The sequence below is a fragment of the Mytilus trossulus genome, unplaced genomic scaffold (assembly GCF_036588685.1).
Source record: "Mytilus trossulus isolate FHL-02 unplaced genomic scaffold, PNRI_Mtr1.1.1.hap1 h1tg000244l__unscaffolded, whole genome shotgun sequence".
Classification (NCBI taxonomy): Eukaryota; Metazoa; Mollusca; class Bivalvia; order Mytilida; family Mytilidae; genus Mytilus; species Mytilus trossulus.
Window position 1 is genome coordinate 2,313,619 of NW_026963317.1, and position 22,966 is coordinate 2,336,584.

Sequence of the window (22,966 nt, forward strand, 5' to 3'; positions counted from 1 at the left end):
AGACAAATGTTGAAAACAAATGTTGAATGTTGAACTCAAATTAAATCTCCATTAACAATGTTGGTAGAAAATTCACAAATATGAAACAAAATCTATAAGATACGAAATTGTATATGAAGTTGGTCTTTAATGTATGAAATTGTTTTTAACATGGGTACGAAATGAAAGGGGTACGAAATATAATATATTGGGTCGAAATATTAATTTGGAACGAGGAGCAAAGGTACGAAATACTTCCTGCAAGAGGTGAAGGTCATTCTAAACTGGTATTGTAGTAGTCAGAATCAGCTGGTTGTTAATCCGGTAATTTCACAAAGTCTAACTCTATCCTGCGTATCTCAAACACACCACAGTAAAAATGTTATGATGAGTGAATTTGGATCTCTTGGAGATGGAATATTTTCTTCAAACTCGAGACACTCTTCCTCAAGCAGAAGTTCTAGCGACCGGTTGTATCCGTCGCTGTTTGAATCCGACGAAGATAGCCCTGATAGTGATTGCTTCAGCACTGTAAGCGAATCACGTTCAACGCCACCACTGACCAGACAAAAGAACTTACTTTACCCTGTTAATGAAGAAGTAGATCATTTACGTCCAGAAGAAGTCCGGTGGCTTTATAAATCAAAAACTGATAAGAAATGGCATGCTTTTATTGGCTATGATTCTTTAAGAATTGAATGTCGTTTTAGAGCCTTACAGACTATTGATGAAGATGAAGATATTATTGATAATGATGTTATTTCAGTTCGAGGAGGCCTTTATGAAGTTGATGTGGTACTGAAAACATGCAAACCAGTTTATTGGTCTGGTATGGTTTTATGTTCCTTTTCTTATTTAGATAGTAACTGTACTAGTCCAACTAATCATGACATCTAGAAAGACTATTATATATTTTTTCTTTGACGCATTACATTGCAGGAAGGCGTCAAAGAAATTTTAAATAACCTTCCAAGACGTCATAATTATTTGGACTAGTAGTGTACATGAACACAAACTTAGAAAGAATCAAATGAGTATGCCGTCTAAAATTTTCTTAAAATTCTAAAGCATGCTCTTTTGAATAAATAAACTTGGAAAGAAACAGTCATGGTCTATAGGTCATAGTCAGAAAAAGAAAAATGAAATGGTGGAAACAAAGTTTGACAAATCCAAGTCTGTTTCGAAACCCATTCACGTTTCACTTTCACGCCCTACATGTTCGCCCACTACATACACATTCGCACCCAATTTTTATTAGTTTTGTTTGATAACTATGTTAACAAGTTTTGGCAAGTGTATTCATATAAGTATATTTGTTATCATTGTCTCATTATAAAGTGGGACGTTTGTTTCTTTTTTTGTTTAATAAATCTTAATCCTGTTTTGAATAGTGTATTGTTAAAAAAAATAATCATTGTTTCTAATTAAGGTGAGATTCCGTCAACCTTTGATTATGTGTTGAATAAATCTTAATTGTGTTTTGGTTAGTGTATTACTATAACTTTATTTCATTGTTTCAAAATAAAGTAAGATTCTGACAATTTTTTATTGTGTTGAATAAACTTTAATCATGTTTTGGTTTATAGTGTACTGCTATATTTTTTTGTTTTATTGTTTCAGATCAAAGGGGCCAAGCTGTTTATAACAATTATCTTTTGTGTTTTTCATTTAAAATCTTCAATGTTTTACTCATTCCAAGCTAAATACATATACATTTTGTAGTATTATACCAAAGCAATTTATAACAACAATCATGATTTTCTATTCATTCAACTGGAATTTGATTTAGAATTGGGTGCGACCATGTATGGTGGGCTGCCAAGGTGTAGGGTGCGAAAGTGCATTGGGTACCAGGTGTGACTGTCAGACAAGTTAATTCTTATTACAAAATGTATAATATTCCAAAGCTTCATTCAAAATGATGGGGTTAACTTATAAAAAGAAACCAAATAAATAGTTAGATTTGTATAATGTAAGTGGTACAATCATTGCAATGATTTTCCTCAGAATTAAAAAAAATCAATAGGATCCTAAGAACTAATAGATATGTTACCAAAAACTCTGATTTTATTTGGAGTTGCACATCTATTATAGCATGTGTTGATAATACTTTTGTATCATAATTTTATTTGGAGTAATACTGCTTTTATAGATAATATTTTTATATCATAAAAGTCCAAGATATTCTTGATAAGTTATCTACATTTTGTGTAATTGATAAAAATACTTAATTTCTGTTACAAGGAATTATAACACAGCATGTTTTTTTTCTGTAGAATCTTAAATTATCTTCATCAGAGTACATTGTATGCTCAAGACCAAAAATTAGCAATCTAATTAAAATTAAACCCTTTAATTGCTCCTGTTCTGATATGTCCCGCATCATGCGTGACATATCAGAACAGGAGCAATTAAAGGATTTAATTTTAATTAGATTGAAAGTTAAGAAAACTGAAAAAAAAAATGAATCTGAAAGAGCTGAAACTTAAAACAAAACAAACACCATTGACTTAAATTCTGTCTGAGTGAATTGCAACTATAGATTTAGCACAATTGATTAATTTTATAAACTATAACTAAAATTGTACATATGATTTTTTTCACAGGAGATCTAGATGAGTCTGAAATTACTCGTGGTCTATGGTTTTATGAACAGGACTGGCAACCTCTAGAAGAAGATTATAGTCAGCAATTAGAAGCAGAACATATGTCCAAGTTTCTTGGTCGTAGGTTGGATGACTTTGTTCCATCTCCATTAAAAGGGAAGAAACCAGGTACTTTCAATTTGACATTTCTAACACTATTTAACAATTCAAATGAAATGTGAAAGCCATGCATATTACTTATTGCTTATTTAAAATAGTTGATTTTGTCAAGTGTATTATACATGTATGTCTTTAAGATGTAAAGCAGTGTTTCTTTTTGATATTGAATAACAATATATATTATTATTACATTACATTGGTTGCAATGAATTACATTGATTTCCAGTTGATAAAAATAGATAATTTCACATGTGAAATAAACGTGGTTATTTCACTCTCTGACATCATACAACAATAGGCATTGTCAAGACGTGGGATCGAAACAAATTGTAAATACTTAGGAAAAAAATATAGTTCCTTACATTTTCTACATAAATTTTGTAAAAGAATGACATTTGCCAATGTAATAAAAGAATATCTAACCAAACTGAAGAATTCAAGTATTGAAAAATATTCAACTCACTGAACAACACTGATAATTAACTCATGTGCTATGCGCATTTGTGAATTAATGTGTTGTTTGGTCACTCATTGAATATTTTTCTATATATTTGAATTCTTTGATTAGTTATTCTATAAGCATATACAAAAGAAAAGGTGGTATGATTGCAAATGAGACAACTCTCCACAACAGACCAAACGACATAGAAATTTACAATTATCATTCATCCTTACGGCCTTCAACAGTGAGCAAAGCTCATACTTCATAGGCAGCTATTTAAGGCCCTGTGGGCCTGTTTTTTTACTCTACCTTCACTTTGATCTTTTAATGAAATATGAATATATATATTTTCAGTTATACTTCTATTAAAATTTGAATGGTTTTATGTGGAATGGAACGGGCCTAATGATGTTTATCTGTATAGTGAGTCCATGTCTTCTAAATTTGCCAGAGCAGTCGGGAATAAGCTGGGCTTGCAGCGAGGTAAATAAATCAATTATAATACATTTATTTTAATAGAAAATAGAGAAAACTAACAATGTTAATCTATTAATCCTTTGTCCTTAAATATAAAAAAGAAGATGTGGTATGATTGTCAATGAGACAACTATCCACAAAAGACCAAAATGACACAGACATTAACCACTATAGGTCATCGTACGGCTTCAACTATGAGCAAAGCCCATACAGCATAGTCAGCTATAAAAGGTCCCGATTATACAATGTAAAACAATTAAAATGAGAAACTAACGGCCTTATTTATGTAAAAAAATGATAGAAAAACATGTAAGTAACACTTAAACTAACGACAACCACTGAATTACAGGCTCCAGAACTATTTATAATTTCGGCAGAGATTAAAAATACCATATGACATGAACATGTGTGATAGAAGCTAATTGTCTCATTATAAATAAAAGGATTGTCCCAAAAAATTAAAGTCTGTACTACATATATGAAGCTTTTGAGAATAGGGTTTCATACATATCTCACATATTAGATGCATGGATCATAAATATAAGCCCCGCCCTGCCAAAAAAACTATGAATTATTTTGAAATAGATCCAACCACATGTTTATAAGTGAATATCTTACTTCATATCTTACTGTTTCTTTGTTTTATTGTCCTTATGTTATTTGATTTATCAATGTTAAGACTTGTGTTTTAGCTGGCTCTCGACTACAGAGAGGTTACAGATACGAAGCTGTAATGGACGACAAGCCACCTGATATCACACATTTAGTATTTGTTGTTCATGGTATTGGTCAAAAGATGGACACTGGTAGTATAGTCAAAAGCTGTATAGAGTAAATATCTTGTTTAGTTATTAATTCATTATAATGAGAATCACATTTAAAATTAAATCCATACAATAGGATTTGCATTTTACTTTAGAGGATGGTAGAACTGAACATTCTCAATGCATCCTATATATATATTTCTCAAATTCTTCGTCAATTTATCCCTTTCTGCATCCCGTTTGATCTCAGTACTTCATTGGTTAAAATCTGATTATGACGTCGAATTTTCTTGCTTTCCTCTGAAATTCCTATTGTGACGGCATGAAAAAAGGCGACCATGCCTAGTGACGTCACATAGAAAGACCACATCTTTTTGCAAATCATTCAAAAAGAAGAAGTAAGTTTGCCTGCATAATGTTAGAAAATCATTAGAGAAACAGATATAACACCACCAAATCTCATCAGTTAAATTTTAAATATTTAAAACACTCTGGCAAGCCTCGCATTTTAAATTTGAAAATTTTTCTGTCTCACGTGGATAAATATCATATCACCCTTGATGCAGTGGTAGAATCTATATTTATATCATCAAAACTTAGATTCAACAGTGAATTATTTCAGGTTTGCCTAATTTTAGAAGGACCACAGGATCTATGTGAAATGAAGGAACAATGACAAAAATATGATACGCTTTACTCTTTTATTATGATATTACGCTACTGTTAATTTTGTCTTTTTTTTTTACTATTTATAGACTGAGAGAGAAATGTGTCATTATAAAGAACAAAACCTTTCCACAGTTGGATTATGATAATAAAAGAGCAGAATTTTTACCTGTTGAATGGCGGTCAAGCTTGACTTTAGATGGAGGTAGGCAAGGGATTTTATGCTTCCATTAGTGTATTGTACATGTATCTATGGTTTCATAGTTGTGTGTATGCCTTTGTTGCTCTTGGTCATGAATTTGAACCCATGCTAGGTCAAACAAATGTATTTAAAAAAAAAAATTCGCTGCTTCTTCATAAGCACATCAAATTTAGTCACAATAGCCAAGTCTAGTGAGTCAAAATTACACTATCGTATAGGGTGTCTTCTTTTTCAATTACTGTTTAGAGCAGCAAAGTAAAAAATTACAAATAATGAGATGTGAAATGGTTGCCAATGAGACAAATATCCACCAAACACCAAAGGGTACGGATGCTAGAGATTGCTATTTTCTAAATTAAAAGCACATGTGACCAGTTTGAGTGCTACTGTTTTTTGGAGCCTGAAAAAAATATTATTTTTAAAATACTGTTCTAAATACAATGCCAAAAAATCTCTTATTTTTTTTTAATAAAAAGATAATGCTCTTGGAAAAATTTGTCTAGTATTCTAAATACAATGCCAAAATATATAGATTTTTTTTTTAATGAAATGCAGCAAATCATATGACCTAATTAAGATATTTTTATCTATTCATGGAAGATGATGTTTTCTATTTACAGATACAGTAGATTCCATTACACCAAACAAAATGTTGGGATTTAGATCTATCTTGAACAGTAGTGCTATGGATATATTATACTATACAAGTCCCCTTTACAGATCTGAGGTAAATATTAATCTCTTTATGTCAGTAATTCTGGGTTCTCAATGATTGAGATATTTTTATACCCCAGCTGTTGCTGATCGTGCATTAAGATTAACCATTGTCTGTCTGTAAGTATGTACTTATGTCGCAAAGTTGGTTTCCCTTCTCTAACTTTAGATGGCATCTTTTCTGAAAATGCATAGGAAATGTTGATACATTATAACAAGTACAAGCATAGTATATTGTTTCTTCAGAATTTTTTTTATTTAAGTGTGTAAGAAATTAGATATGAGATTTTGATGGCATCTTTTCTGAAAATACATAGGAAATGTTGATACATTATAACAAGTCGAAGCATAGTTAATTGTTTCTTTAGATATTTTTGTAATTTGAATGGGCATTTAAGTGTGTAAGAAATTAGATATAAGATTTTGAGTCGAAATCAGTGAATATGTTCATCTTAAATGACATATGGCAAATTTTATAATTGATTATTAAGTCGAATTGAAAACAACTACTATTTCTCCTTAACTTGTCTATGAGACACCAACCAATTTACAAATTACCAAAGGGCGTCTACAAATTCAAATATTATATTAAAATGAATTTGTATAGAAAAGTAAAAGTTGTTTCTCTCTTCAGATTACTCAAAGTTTACAGACACAGATAAACCAATTGTTCGATAAATTTTGTGCTAAAAATCCCTATTTTATGCCTAGCGGAGGCAAGATATCTGTTGTTGCTCATTCACTCGGTAAGTAATTACTGAAATAACACTATGTTTCAATTATTGCATTGTTTAGAGTGGGACACAACACTACAGGGAGATAACTCTGTAAAAATCAGATGAACGTTTTAATAACATCCTATTTTTAGGAAAATATTAAGCTTTTCAATCATCAAAATTAGTGTATGTCATACTGAGATATATCCCCAATGAAATTTTTATGTTAAAGTGTGTGGTTAATTTTTGGGGAAATTTTCACATTTTTTGACTAAGATCAAAGTATTAAAATATGTTGTAAAAATTTTATGAAAATTAAACAAGCCAAATTTATCTTAGTCAAGGTGTTTGATACAGCTAAAAGGATCTGTAAATGTTACATTAGCATAATATGGCCAGTTTGATTCATACCCTAATATCAACCCATGTAAACATATCAGATATTGTTTCCAAATTTGTCAAATAAGAGCCATAGTATTAATTCCTGATCTTTTCAAACATCAAATGGTCAATATTTTGGACTTTTTCAAAAATGTCTGTTATATGTACAAAGATTTTTTTATCTGGTGTTCCAAAGGTAAAAAAAGGGTGAGTAATATACATGAATGCATTTTATAGGACCAAACGACTAAAAAAATGTAGTGTTAAAGTTTATCCTATAAAATAGGTTTGTATAATGTCTGTGTCATTTTGGTCTCTTGTGGACAGTTGTCTCATTTGCAATCATACCACATCTTCTTTTTTATATTGTAAAATTTTACGAAAATAATGCATCAAAATGTTTTTGTTTACTGTAGGTGCTGTTATTACTTATGATATACTGACGGGCTGGAACCCTATAACTCTGTATGATCAGCTAGTCTCGAAAGTCATTGTAAGTGTCAAAAACTTTAAAGAAATTAACTGATGATTATAAATTTACATAGATGTATGCCAAAGTTTTGATCACATATGATTAGTCAAAAGTAAAACTAAACTGTAATTATTCTTGAGGATAATTCTTCTTTTTCACCATATGAATTGTTCTACATATTGATATTGTAGTTTTCTATAAATTTCTGTTTATAAACTTATAATTATGGTTTTCAACCCCATGGCAATTATGACCATTGTAAAATTTGACACATTGGGATCTGGCATAATATTTTTTAAGTTTAGTATCTTTGATGAGGGTTTTATATATTAGACATACATGTACATTTTATTCAAAATTAAAATTGTCATTGAATTTGCTTCTAAATTTGTACAGAAAGTGCTGTAAATTGTACAAAATATTTGATTGTTTATTTTCCCTATTGAAAATGGTTTCAACTTCTTAGTAAATCGATAGATTTGATAAGAATATTCACAAATTTAATGGGTTCTCCATTTGACAGAGTCAAGAAGCCATCCATCCAAGCACAATACCGGAAAAGGTTCTTAAAAACTAATTTGTTGATTGTTTATTACTTGTTGCTGTGAAAGTTTTTATCACAAAATGATATGAATATTATAATATTTGTCTTTTTATCCAAATTATCTTTTAAAATGAAAAGCTGTACTTTGTTAACAGTAAACACTGAAAAAAATCAAATATTGAAATCCAGACTTTTGTGATAGAAACGAGTTTATTTATTCTATTTCACCAAGTTTGAATTTGGCGCTGCCTGCAGATAGTTTCCTATTAGAGGAAGTTTGAGATAACTCTGCAAATATTTATGGAAAATTCCAAAATCTAATGAGGATTTTTTTTTAGATATGTTTTCCAGATACTGTAAGTTCTCAATTATTGATGTGATACTTTCATTGCTTACTTTATAAGTTTTAATTAACTCCCATTTGTATAATATCCGTTGAGGAGGTGATTTATAATTGGAAGGATACACATATAGAAGAAGAAAAGAAGATACCAATTTTTGTTAATTTCCAGAGTAAAGGTTACCCACATATTTGAATGTTCAGTGAATTACAAATTTTCTAAAGCTGTAAGTGTTATATACACATTTGGCAAGACCACAAAATCAAATATCTATGAAAATTTAATTTTTCCTCAATCAATGAAAATTGGAACCCACTAAAATTAATGAATCCATTTAAAGTACTACAAACTGTTTAAGGAGGCACATTGTTGAAAAATTTGGTTATGTAAGGTAGTTCCTTTAATGAAGTTTGCTTCTTAGTTTCAAAGTAATTAACTTTTCAAAACACTAGTTAATATTGATGGGGGATTATTAAAGGAATCCAAAGAGCAAAAAAAAAAAATATATGTCACCGTGCTTGTTTTTAAGATATTAGGTATTGAAATTTTTGCGGGAAATTATTCTCTCTTGACTTTTCATAGCTTTATCATTAACAAGTTGAAGTTCTCAAAAACTGTTTAAGAGTGATTAAAAGTTTATAAGACTTTTACAGATGGCTTATCATTATACATGTAAAAGATTTACAAATAGAAAAATAGGGATTACTGGGCAATTTTTTTCAAGGCATTCAGTTGGATAAAACCAGAGGATTTCGAAAATCTGACAAAATATCTAAAACATGACAAGCCAGTTTCCTTAATGTATGCTTTTAACTTAAAAGATATGTGAGAATGGATATGTTTTTATTACAGGATGAAGAAAAGGAACAAGCTCAGGGGTCAGATGAACTTTTAAATGAGCTGAATGAAGCCAAGAAAAGGTTTGTTAATTCAAAATTTTTTGATTTGATTTGATATTCAGTTGTACTTTCTCATTTATTAGATAGAGGAAGATGTGGTGTGAGTGCCAATGAGACAACTCTCCATCCAAATAACAATTTTAAAAAAGTAAACCATTGTAGGTCAATGTACGGCCTTTAACACAAAGCCTTGGCTCACACCGAACAACAAGCTATAAAGGGCCCCAAAATTACTAGGTTAAAACCATTCAAACGGGAAAACCAACAGTATAATGCATGTACATTCAGCTTTATAGTTCACAGGAATAAAAAATTATGAAATAATTACATCATGATTATAAATTTTACTATTATGGTTTTATAATTCAATATTTGTATGCCTTTTATTTCATAGAAAGAGTGCATTATCTGTTTTAGTATGTGTGTCCATTCATCCCCCTAGTTTGTCCAGTACCTGGTCATAGATTTTGGTTATGGAAATTAACCATGAAATTGTGATCAAATCAACTTGAAAGTTACACTTGTTACAAGTTAGTTTTGAACCTGATTTCATAAACCTCATGATATAAAAAAAAGAAGATGTGGTATATTACCTGTTTGATTTGTTTTAATACAATCAATTTATATTTACAGAGTTATAGAGTTGGAAACACTATTGACTGGTGTTCATGACAAACAGAATTCTGCAAATTCAGCCTTAAAATTTCATGTAAGATTATAAGAATTTATCTTTTGTCTATCTGTCTGTTATTTGTCCGTTCTTCTGTCCCTACAGGATAAAGTTTTTGGTCAAGGTAGTTTTTGATGAAGTTGAAGTCAAATCAACTTAAAACTGTAAAAATGTTCCTTATGATATGATCTTTCTAATTTTGATGCCAAAAAAGAGTTTATATCCCAATTTCACAACCTGATTAACCACAGGCACTTGTTTCTGTCAATATGGGGTTTACTATCCATACCAGTACAAAAAAAACACAAGGTAGCTAACGGGAATTTTCAATGTGTTCGCTTCAACCAATATTTTATTACTTTCCCTTGCCCCTTTCACGAATAAAAGTACACCAGTCTTTCGGTAATTGAATTATCTTTACAATGAAACCGCTCTCACGTACCTTGAGAATACCCCTCAAACAGTATAACACACTTGAGATGAGAATTATTGACCTTTTTCCAGACCATTGAATTTGGAAGAACTACACTTCCGGTTTACTTAGGAAATTAATAAAACTGAGCAATCCCATTGGTCAGATTTTTCTGGTTTCTGGTAACTAGTATAAATAAACAGGTAACCAGATGAATTCGACCAATCAGATTGCTGTGTTCTATTAACTTCCTAAGTAAACCGGAAGTGTAGTCCTTCCAAATTCAATGGTCTGGAAAAAGGTCAATAATTCTCATCTCAAGTGTGTTATACTGTTTGAGGGGTATTCTCAAGGTACGTGAGAGCGGTTTCATTGTAAAGATAATTCAATTACCGAAAGACTGGTGTACTTTTATTCGTGAAAGGGGCAAGGGAAAGTAATAAAATATTGGTTGAAGCGAACACATTGAAAATTCCCGTTAGCTACCTTGTGTTTTTTTTGTACTGGTATGGATAGTAAACCCCATATTGACAGAAACAAGTGCCTGTGTGATTAACATAGAAAATGATAGTGTGAGTTGGTCATCCCTGTATTTTGGACACATTCTTGTTTTAATGCTATTTTGAGGGCTGTTATAGTTCTAAAATAATATCGATGCAGCTAAATAGGTAATTAAAAAAAAAATGGATAATAAACGTTATATAGAAATGAATTTAAATGCAATTAACCTGAATATGCATGTGATATTTTCCACTGGATGTTAAACAATGCTAAACAAAATCATATGTAACACAACCATCTTAGATATTTTCAAAAAATTCTAGGCATGTTATGGATAATCCAATAATAGTGGTTGATATGCCGGTATGACCTGTTGTATCGTCAAATATTTATAATATTGCCTTATATCCACCTTTATATATTCTATGTCATATTAAATAACATTCTTTTACTTTTAATATTTTGTAGGTTGATAATTTGTTTTGTGTTGGATCCCCGCTGGCTGTTTTCTTAGCTTTACGAGGAGTTAGACCTACGCCTAAAGGAACTATAGATCATATTTTACCACAGTCTGTCTGTAAACGTCTTTTTAACCTCTATCATCCCTATGACCCTGTAGTAAGTAGTAATAAGTAATTGGGTTTACTATACATTTATTTCCTGTGCCTGAGGGAGATATGAAGATTTGTTCACCTAAGAATATTCATATATCCCGAGGCCAAGGGAAATGAATGTTTCATCCCACTGCCTAAGCTTTGTATACTATATAAACTTCAAATATTAGTTTGCGAACCGGCATTTTTCTTATCCGCTTGTTTTAATTGCTAAACACGACATACATATTGATAAACAGTACAGATAAACATTAATTATTCAATTAGTCTTTTTGTTTTAACATCTGAAATACGTGTGAACACGAAAATATTATTCACTAGAGTTTTTTTAACATAACGTCGCACAATTTAGTTCCGACATTTAGGGGAATAGGGGAATATGATTCTCAGAGGTGAATATGAAGTTTTGTTCGAAGTTAAGTGTGAAAGTTTCAACCAATCAAATGTTGATTTCGCTATAAAAATCAACATGCAGTGGAATAAAAAGATTTATCTCAACATGGAAAGTCCCAGAAGATTATATCTTATCCTTCAATCAACCATTACACAAGAATGATTCTTCATCTTTTATAAACTATACAAATAAGATTTATATATATCCATATGGGTCAATCAATTTTTCCCAAATTAAGTTAAGAGGGGGAAGGGGGGTCAGTGGAAAAACTATGCGAATTAAGTTTTTTATCCTTCATTGAACTTTTGATGTCTTCCCTAAGATAAATAAAATTAAGCTATAGAATACTTTTAACTATTAAAATATCTGAAATAAAACAATGCAGTGAATTTTATAAACTTGAAATACAATCAAGCTATATATTATATTCCATATTTAAGATGTTCCGTTGATTTTTTACAGGCTTATAGAATAGAACCATTGATATTGAAGCATTATACCACTATGGTGCCTTTACCTATACATAAATATGATGCTTCTATTCATTTTACAGGCTTATAGAATAGAACCATTGATATTGAAGCATTATACCACTGTGATGCCTTTACCTATACATAAATATGATGCTTCTATTTATTTTATAGGCTTATAGAATAGAACCATTGATATTGAAGCATTATACCACTGTGATGCCTTTACCTATACATAAATATGATGCTTCTATTTATTTTATAGGCTTATAGAATAGAACCATTGATATTGAAGCATTATACCACTGTGATGCCTTTACCTATACATAAATATGATGCTTCTATTCATTTTACAGGCTTATAGAATAGAACCATTGATATTGAAGCATTATACCACCGTGATGCCTTAATCTATACATAAATATGATGCTTCTATTTATTTTACAGGCTTATAGAATAGAACCATTGATATTGAAGCATTATACCACCGTGATGCCTTAATCTATACATAAATATGATGCTTCTATTTATTTTAAAGGCTTATAGAATAGAACCATTGATATTGAAGCATTATACCACCGTGATGCCTTTACCTATACATAAATATGATGCTTCTATTTATTTTACAGGCTTATAGAATAGAACCATTGATATTGAAGCATTATAAAAAGTAAAAACACAAAAATACCGAACTCCGAGGAAAATTCAAAAAGGAAAATCAAAAATCAAAAGGCAAAATCAAAAGTCCAAACACATCAAACGAATGGGTAACAACTGTCATATTCCTGACTTGGTACAGGCATTTTCTAATGTAGAAAATGGTGGATTGAACCTGGTTTTATAGCTAGCTAAACCTCTCACTTATATGACAGTCGCATCAAATTCCATTAAATGGTCAACGATGCATGAACAAAACAAACATACTCAAAGAGTAAAAATGTCAAAAATAGGGGTACAACAGTCAATATTGTGTTATCATCTTAATATCTCTACATAAACAACAAATGTAACAAAGAAGCACAAAAAGGCATACATTAATTTAACATTCTCATTTTGCTTTTCTTATACGGCTGAATTTATCTATGTAAAGTCTACCCATAATGATAGAAGGTTTCATTACTGGTTTAAAAATGCGCGTTTGAAATTCGCACAGGTAGACATAAAAATAATTTTGTCGTATGACGGCATACATAAATGAAGACTTACGTAAAGTTGATATAACAAAAACAGACTTAACAGTAAAAGTAATAATAATAAATAAAATAATGGTGTGGTTCAAAGTATGACGGGATACATAAGAACAGTTTCACGTCAAATACGGCTGAATTTATCTATGTAAAGTCTACCCATAAATGATAGAAGGTTATCATTACTGGTTTAAAAATGCGCGTTTGAAATTCGCACAGGTAGACATAAAAATAATTTTGTCGTATGTCGGCATACATAAATACAGACTCACGTAAAGTAGATATACCAAAAACCAGACTTAACAGTAAAAGTAATAATAATAAATAAAATAATGGTGTGGTTCAAAGTATGACGGGATACATAAGTACAGTTTCACGTCAAATGTATATCATGAAAAACAGACTAAACAGAAAAAGTAGTATTATTGAATAAAATAGTTTTGTCATTCATAGTATTCAAGATCCTTAAGTAAAAGTAATATCAATCAATGAAATGATTTTGCCGTTCAAAGTATGTGGTTTTACATAACCACTGAGTCACTTCAAATGATTATCTAAAAAAGACTTATAAAAGAATTCTATAATACGTAATTAAGATGATAACAAACGTCAGTACGCAAAATCTATCCTTCAAGACCATCTTGTATTATTTGTGAAGTTGATACGGAATATTTATCAACAAGTTCTGGGTATCTTCCGATGAACTTTTTTAGAAAAAGGACGAGACGTTCTTTGACATACCCCTGGTTCATCAACTTTCTGCTCAGACACTGGTGACGTTTTACAAAGTCTGAATAGGAGCTGCAAGCTCTTGAATACCTAATAAGTTGGGAAATGTATATTCCATATGCAGGTGAAGTTGGTATATTACTACTAAGGTGGGGGAAATTGATAATTTCAAAATTAAAATCGTCTCGTTTGTCATAGATTCTGGTACTGAGATGACTGTGTATGTCAAATTCGAGGTATAAGTCTAAAAATGAGGCGGAGGAAGCCGTGTCTGTGGTCTCTTTAATTTCTAGTTCTGGTGGGTATATTAATGGAATCCAATCAGAAAAGTTCGGATTGTTAATGGAAAGAACATCATCAATATATCTGAAAGTGAAATTAAATAACCTGGCTTCTTTGATCTTCTTGTTTTTGACAAGTGTCTGAAGGAACTCCGATTCATATGAAAATAAGAAGAGGTCAGCAAGGAGAGGCGCACAGTTCGTTCCCATAGGAATGCCGACAATTTGTTGAAAAAGTCTACCTCCAAATTCAACAAATATGTTGTCAATAAGAAACTCCAGCATACTGATCACTTGTTCCTCTGTGTAGTATGTTTTACCCTTGTGTTCCTTATTAACAAAATATGCCTTATGGTATCCCAAAGTGATAAATTTATAGCGTATGCTACCATTTTTATGATGAAAAGCATTGTGGATTATTTCTTTTAGACGGTTTTTCAATTTCACATGGGGAATGGTTGTATACAAGGTTGAAAAATCAAAAGTTTTAATAGAACTAATTTCAGAAAAAGACCGAGATTTAAAATTATCAAGAAGTTCTTTAGAGTTTTTCAGAATCCACATATGGTTAATACCACTACGAGAGTAAACAGTTTCACAGTATATCTGAAGACCCTCTTTAACTGCGGACAGAATTTTAGTCAGTCTAATGGACAATTCTTTAGTAGAACAAGCAGATGAGCCGGCAATGTACCGTTGTTTGTACGGAATTTTGTGAAGTTTAGGTATCCAATACAAACAAGGTAAGTCCTCCGATTTGTCGTTCAATGCAATGTTCATAGAAGCCATGAAGGACTTATGATTCGCCAAAATCTCATCCTTGTCAAATGATATGTTTTTGTATGTGGGATTACCTGAGTGTTCATTAATTCCTAATTCTTTTATAAGACACTCGTAGTAATACGATTTACATACAAAGACAATATTATTTGAAGCTTTGTCCGCAGGAACAACAACATACTTATCTTGAAGAGATGATAGACATTTCACAGCCTCTTTGTCACTGAAAATGGACTTAGGTCGATCATTCACACAGTTTTTCAACTTATGAATGCGACGTTTTATCAGAGACCTGATTGTTTTGACCCATTCTGACAAAGTGTCCAGTTGAACTTCTTCTCGCTTAGCCCATGCTCTGGCGTAGTTCTCAATGGAATCCATAATTATTTTGAAGTTATGGTTCCAATTGATGTGTTGGGGTTCTCTAAACTTAGGACCACGAGAAATCACCTTTCGGAGATTATCATGTTGAATTATGTTTAGATCCCCAGTAATAACATGGCCAGAGGGGCTGTAATTGTAAGGCGAGTTGGAACAATCACATGTCAGAGGTTTTTTTAGGTATTGTTCTAAATCAAGGTCATGTAATGCTTGTTTATAGTTAAATATTTTGGGTGCAATGGTTTTGGTGTAACTGTAGGATACAATAGGAACAGACTGATTTTGAAAATAAATAGGAATTTTAGATGTTACCTCCTTGTTATGTAGAACGTTGCTGATGTTGATTGCATCAATTCCTCTATTGTTAAAGTGAACAGGAAGGAATTTTCTCTTTTCCTCATGTAAAGGTTCCGATCTTACTGGTTTAAAGAGACGGAAAAGAGCTACATCACAAATTATACTGACAAGTCTGTATATTGGAGAAAATGTATTAGTACCTCCTTTGTCAAGTGCATAATCTCTCAAACATTTTAGAAAATTAACCGGCAGTGAAAAAAGAATAGTTCTAATGTAATGTAACCCTAACGGATGATGCAGATGAGAAAGAAGGTCATCAAAGCTTCCAGAGGCCGATCTAGATTTGGAAGACTTTTTTACATTAGGTCGATGGTAACGTTTTTGTCCATGACTACGTTGGTTTCGTAAGGTAGTATTAAATAAACTCATTACATTAACATCACTGCAGGCTGGACTTGACAAATTTCCTACTCCTTTGACATTATCATTATACCACCGTGATGCCTTAATCTATACATAAATATGATGCTTCTATTTATTTTATAGGCTCATAGAATAGAACCCTTGATATTGAAGCATTATACCACCGTGATGCATTTACCTATACATAAATATGATGCTTCTATTTATTTTACAGGCTAAGAGAATAGAACCATTGATATTGAAGCATTATACCACCGTGATGTCTTTACCTATACATAAATATGATGCTTCTATTTATTTTACAGGCTTATAGAATAGAACCATTGATAATGAAGCATTATACCACCGTGATGCCTTAATCTATACATAAATATGATGCTTCTATTTATTTTAAAGGCTTATAGAATAGAACCATTGATATTGAAGCATTATACCACCGTGATGCCTTAATCTATACATAAATATGATGCTTCTATTTATTTTACAGGCTTATAGAATAGAACCATTGATATTGAAGCATTATACCACCGTGATGCCTTAATCTATACATAAATATGATGCTTCTATTTATTTTACAAGCTTATAGAATAGAACCATTGATATTGAAGCATTATACCACCTTGATGCCTTAATCTATACATAAATATGATGCTTCTATTTATTTTACAGGCTTATAGAATAGAACCATTGATATTGAAGCATTATACCACCGTGATGCCTTAATCTATACATAAATATGATGCTTTTATTTATTTAACAGGCTTATAGAATAGAACCATTGATATTGAAGCATTATACCACCGTGATGCCTTAATCTATACATAAATATGATGCTTCTATTTATTTTACAGGCTTATAGAATAGAACCATTGATATTGAAGCATTATACCACCGTGATGCCTTTACCTATACATAAATATGATGCTTCTATTTATTTTACAGGCTTATAGAATAGAACCATTGATATTGAAGCATTATACCACCGTGATGCCTTAATCTATACATAAATATGATGCTTCTATTTATTTTATAGGCTCATAGAATAGAACCCTTGATATTGAAGCATTATACCACCGTGATGCATTTACCTATACATAAATATGATGCTTCTATTTATTTTACAGGCTTATAGAATAGAACCATTGATATTGAAGCATTATACCACCGTGATGTCTTTACCTATACATAAATATGATGCTTCTATTTATTTTACAGGCTTATAGAATAGAACCATTGATAATGAAGCATTATACCACCGTAATGCCTTAATCTATACAACAAATATGATGCTTCTATTTATTTTACAGGCTTATAGAATAGAACCATTGATATTGAAGCATTATACCACCGTGATGCCTTAATCTATACATAAATATGATGCTTCTATTTATTTTACAGGCTTATAGAATAGAACCATTGATATTGAAGCATTATACCACCGTGATGCCTTAATCTATACATAAATATGATGCTTCTATTTATTTTACAGGCTTATAGAATAGAACCATTGATATTGAAGCATTATACCACTGTGATGCCTTAATCTATACATAAATATGATGCTTCTATTTTTTTTACAGGCTTATAGAATAGAACCATTGATATTGAAGCATTATACCACCGTGATGCCTTAATCTATACATAAATATGATGCTTCTATTTATTTTACAGGCTTATAGAATAGAACCATTGATATTGAAGCATTATACCACCGTGATGCCTTAATCTATACATAAATATGATGCTTCTATTTATTTTATAGGCTAATAGAATAGAACCCTTGATATTGAAGCATTATACCACTATGATGCCTTTACCTATACATAAATATGATGCTTCTATTTATTTTACAGGCTTATAGAATAGACCCATTGATATTGAAGCATTATACCACCGTGATGCCTTAATTTATACATAAATATGATGCTTCTATTTATTTTATAGGCTAATAGAATAGAACCCTTGATATTGAAGCATTATACCACCGTGATGCCTTTACCTATACATAAATATGATGCTTCTATTTATTTTATAGGCTTATAGAATAGAACCATTGATATTGAAGCATTATACCACTATGATGCCTTTACCTATACATAAATATGATGCTTCTATTTATTTTACAGGCTTATAGAATAGAACTATTGATATTGAAGCATTATACCACCGTGATGCCTTTACCTATACATAAATATGATGCTTCTATTTATTTTATAGGCTAATAGAATAGAACCCTTGATATTGAAGCATTATACCACCGTGATGCCTTAATCTATACATAAATATGATGCTTCTATTTATTTTAAAGGCTTATAGAATAGAACCATTGATATTGAAGCATTATACCACCGTGATGCCTTAATCTATACATAAATATGATGCTTCTATTTATTTTATAGGCTTATAGAATAGAACCATTGATATTGAAGCATTATACCACTATGATGCCTTTACCTATACATAAATATGATGCTTCTATTTATTTTACAGGCTTATAGAATAGAACTATTGATATTGAAGCATTATACCACCGTGATGCCTTAATCTATACATAAATATGATGCTTCTATTTATTTTACAGGCTTATAGAATAGAACCATTGATATTGAAGCATTATACCACCGTGATGCCTTAATCTATACATAAATATGATGCTTCTATTTATTTTACAGGCTTATAGAATAGAACCATTGATATTGAAGCATTATACCACTATGATGCCTTTACCTATACATAAATATGATGCTTCTATTTATTTTACAGGCTTATAGAATAGAACTATTGATATTGAAGCATTATACCACCGTGATGCCTTAATCTATACATAAATATGATGCTTCTATTTATTTAACAGGCTTATAGAATAGAACCATTGATATTGAAGCATTATACCACCGTGATGCCTTAATCTATACATAAATATGATGCTTCTATTTATTTTACAGGCTTATAGAATAGAACCATTGATATTGAAGCATTATACCACCGTGATGCCTTTACCTATACATAAATATGATGCAGCCAATAAAGTGCCATACCAAACAATGAAAACCAAAGCTTATGCTGCTTTTGAATCAACTTCGAGGTCAGGGTCCATGGAAAAGTTGACTGAGAAAGGTGATAAAGCAGACACTAGCAGCATGAATGGAACAGAACCTGAGGTGACGGGAAGTGCTGATACTTCACCCTCTAGGCAACCTAGATTCTCTTTTAGTTAGTATATGCTTGGTATTGGTGCATGGCATTATATTTGTTAGTTTTTTAGTCTTCCTTTTTCTATGCATACATGTATTATAGTATTTGTTCTGTCCTAAAAAGCCACAAAGGAAAGACTTAGTGATTTTTTGCTTGATTTTGTCCACAATTTGCTAAAATTTTGATTTGTTCAGTTCATGGGGAGCCACTTGTATTAGCATGTAATATTTGGTATGCAATTGTATACGGTTTGACACATTTTATTAACATTGCAATTATTTGCCCCCACCTCCTCATTCATAGTTTAATGACTCCCTAACTTTTCCTGAGTTAACATATTAAAGATTGTGATTAAATTAAGTGTATTAGTACTCATACTCAATACTAAGAACAAAATCTGGCAGACTGAGGTCATATTTTGAAAGTAACTCAATAACAATTCTAGAGTTATGCCCCTTTATTACTGGAATGTTACAATTTTTTCTTTTCCACTCTTTAACTTTAGTTTGCATCATGCAAATTTTATGAAACTCATACATTATGATTGGCACCAAGCTTGAGCTAGGGCATACATGTTTAACAACACATTCTCCTTTTGTTATTCATTCGTTTCTAGATTGAGAGTGTATGGAAAATGCATGAAAAGCAAGATTTATTTTATAGTAGAATTGCTTGTTTTTAAATACTGGACATATGTTATTGTGTCATCATTTCAATTTGTGGTTATCTTGTACCAATGGAATACACAAAAAATTGGTATCTAACGAATAATAATTAATCCACAATATTTGACTTTGATATTTATTTTGTTAAACCCTGTACACTATGTTGATACCAGTATTGGTCCTTTGACAGATATTATTAGTTACATAGTGTGTAAGTGACCTAATATGATATATTCAGGGTCAGTAAATTCCATATGGGGGGGAGAGAGAAGCTCAAACCCCATATGGAATTTACTTACCCTGTATATATCATATTAGGATACTAGCACACTATGTAACAAATTTGTCTTACCGACTATCTTTATTTGTTGAATTTAGACTCAAGTTGTCTTATTTGCTATCATAATACATCTTCTTATTTCTGTATTAAAGTGTTCAAGTGTTCAATTTTAAGAACCTTCTTCAATTGGTCTGCACTAAACAACTAATGTAAATGATAAATATTTATTATCAACAACCTTGATATCAACAATATTAATCAGAACTTTAATAGTTTTAAATAATCAAACAGTTCCCAAGTCGTAAATCCACAACTAACCGTGTATTGAAATAAGCCCCGCCTCCCTACTAACCTTATGTTGAATATTCACGGTCTCCACGAGGTCGCTTTTAACCAATCATATTCCTAGAAATGTATAGGAGGTCAATCATATTCCTAGAAATGTATAGGAGGTAAGATAAAATATATAATCTGTTAATATTTTTGATTATAGTTGGTCATTTGTTCAAAAAGAAGGAAATCAAAGATCAGATGAGTGCAGAACTGAAAAACTTAGAGAAAATGGAGAAAGAAGGAGAAGAAATTGAGTTGACATTTGATAAACAATCCAGAAGTGTTTCCATGACAGTACTGCCAGTTGAGCAAGCAGAACAAACTGGTACACAATCTAGTATATTCAGTTCCTCTTAAATATTTGTTTCCCTCCTATTTGTTACACCGACCGTGCGAGGGCTGAAAAGCCAGTCAAGGTTGTTAAACACTTCCATATATATATATTTGTTATCTCAACACTGCAATAGAATTCTGGCTTTATTAGGTGACTTTTTTTGTTAACTTAATGAAATTGACAAAATTGATTGATAAATTAATGTTTGCTTTACGCCGCATGAGGACAAAAAGGTTATATTGCGGCAAAAATTAAAGAAATGAAATTGGATACAGAAAAATGTACTATCTCAAAACTAAAGCACTGTGAACACACTTATGTGTGTTGTAATAAAGTTAGGTAAACTTCTTGATATTTTTTCAGATACAGTGAATAAATTTATTTTTATAACACAGGACTTTTTTTTACAACATTATTGATAGTCATTGACCTTGAATGGTATGGAAATAGGTTACAATGCTACAAACGTACAAATCTTGTAATTTAATTGAAAAAAGGCAAATCTTAGGTAACCAACAAAAACTGTGAGAATATACTGAACTCTAAATGGAAAAATTGGGTGTGTCAAAAAGATAAGCATCTCCTGCTATGGGTGCATCATTTGCCTTGCAATAGGACAAACCAGAATAGGACACAATAGACAACTTTTGAGTTCGATGCATTTCCCTCAAATACTCTAGTTTTAGTGAACATCATTCATGCATTTAGTGGCATCGTCACTTCCATTTCAATTTTGAGCGAGTGGTTGGCAAATTTTGATACTATTTTGTACGATTTATTCGGCAAACTAGATTCTCATAATTGACAATCAAGCACTGCTGTCATAAAGGAATTGTGATTCAGTACTCACAAAACAAAAATTATTTCTAGTTTATCCTGCACAACGAAAATCACTAAGAGGCTTGATGAATGTAAATATTGTTGGGATACAGTCTATCCCCTCTATCTGGTAAATGCAGTCACTAAGGGTCGCCTAATTGACGAGTCTTTCCCGTTGATGGATGAACTGGAAAGTGGACTATTGGTTAACATAACATTAACAGTCACTTTATATGTTTCTATTTTCCAGACTTGGAGTACAGAATAGATTACCAGATAAGACTTGGGAATTTTACCAACAGTTATATCTCATTGTTGACATCACACACCTCATACTGGGGAAATAAAGACTTAGCCTACTTCATACTCACTCATTTGTTTCCTGGTCTGGAAGACTCTTGATTGATATAGAAAATTAGCATTCTTCAAAAACACTCATTTGACCCAGCACTGGCAGCATGACAGATTGGTGGATATTCTTATTTTGTTTACATAATGCAGAGAACTTTCTTACTTAGGTTTTGGGTCCTCTGAGAGTTGATATATTGCAATTTACATTATCTACATTAGATGTAGACTAATTTCAAAACCAAAGGTCAGTTTTGATGTGTATACTATTTTTGCAAAACAAAAAATCAATCTGGGTAAATAGATTTATATAATATATAGAAGAAAAAGTTGGTAGCGTTAGTTTTTAGTTGTCTATTTTTTTGAGTTTACAAAAAAACAGGGTAATGACCAATGTCAGCTCGCCTTGCCATTCTTTATGTTTTAAATAGTTAAGTTTAAGTTTTTTGTGTAAAATTTGTTTTGTTGAAGTCATCAGACTTGATGTAAAA

The 22,966-nt window shown here is 31.2% G+C and overlaps 1 protein-coding gene across 2 annotated transcripts; it reads left to right on the forward strand.

The window, feature by feature from the left end:
- Positions 1 to 235: 235 nt before the first annotated feature.
- LOC134701385 (phospholipase DDHD1-like) lies at positions 236 to 22,571 on the forward strand. 2 transcript variants are annotated; one of them, XM_063562534.1, is made up of 15 exons: positions 236 to 808; positions 2,586 to 2,753; positions 3,541 to 3,669; positions 4,356 to 4,494; positions 5,183 to 5,298; positions 5,916 to 6,022; positions 6,644 to 6,755; positions 7,523 to 7,599; positions 8,102 to 8,140; positions 9,316 to 9,383; positions 9,996 to 10,071; positions 11,414 to 11,563; positions 19,447 to 19,714; positions 21,135 to 21,299; positions 22,378 to 22,571. In XM_063562534.1, the coding sequence occupies exons 1-15, from the start codon at positions 364 to 366 to the stop codon at positions 22,527 to 22,529; spliced, it is 2,211 nt and encodes a 736-aa protein (XP_063418604.1). In that variant the 5' UTR covers positions 236 to 363; the 3' UTR covers positions 22,530 to 22,571. The 2 variants fall into 2 exon arrangements, with proteins under 2 accessions (XP_063418604.1, XP_063418605.1); XM_063562535.1 differs by lacking the exon at positions 8,102 to 8,140.
- Positions 22,572 to 22,966: the final 395 nt, after the last annotated feature.

Excerpts from the sequence above, each read along its gene's own strand:
- LOC134701385 (XM_063562534.1), top strand. The coding sequence starts at position 364 with ATGATGAGTGAATTTGGATCTCTTGGAGATGGAATATTTTCTTCAAAC. Across the intron at positions 809-2,585 it reads CAAACCAGTTTATTGGTCTG|GAGATCTAGATGAGTCTGAA; the intron begins GTATGGTTTTAT and ends TTTTTTTCACAG. Across the intron at positions 3,670-4,355 it reads TAAGCTGGGCTTGCAGCGAG|CTGGCTCTCGACTACAGAGA; the intron begins GTAAATAAATCA and ends CTTGTGTTTTAG.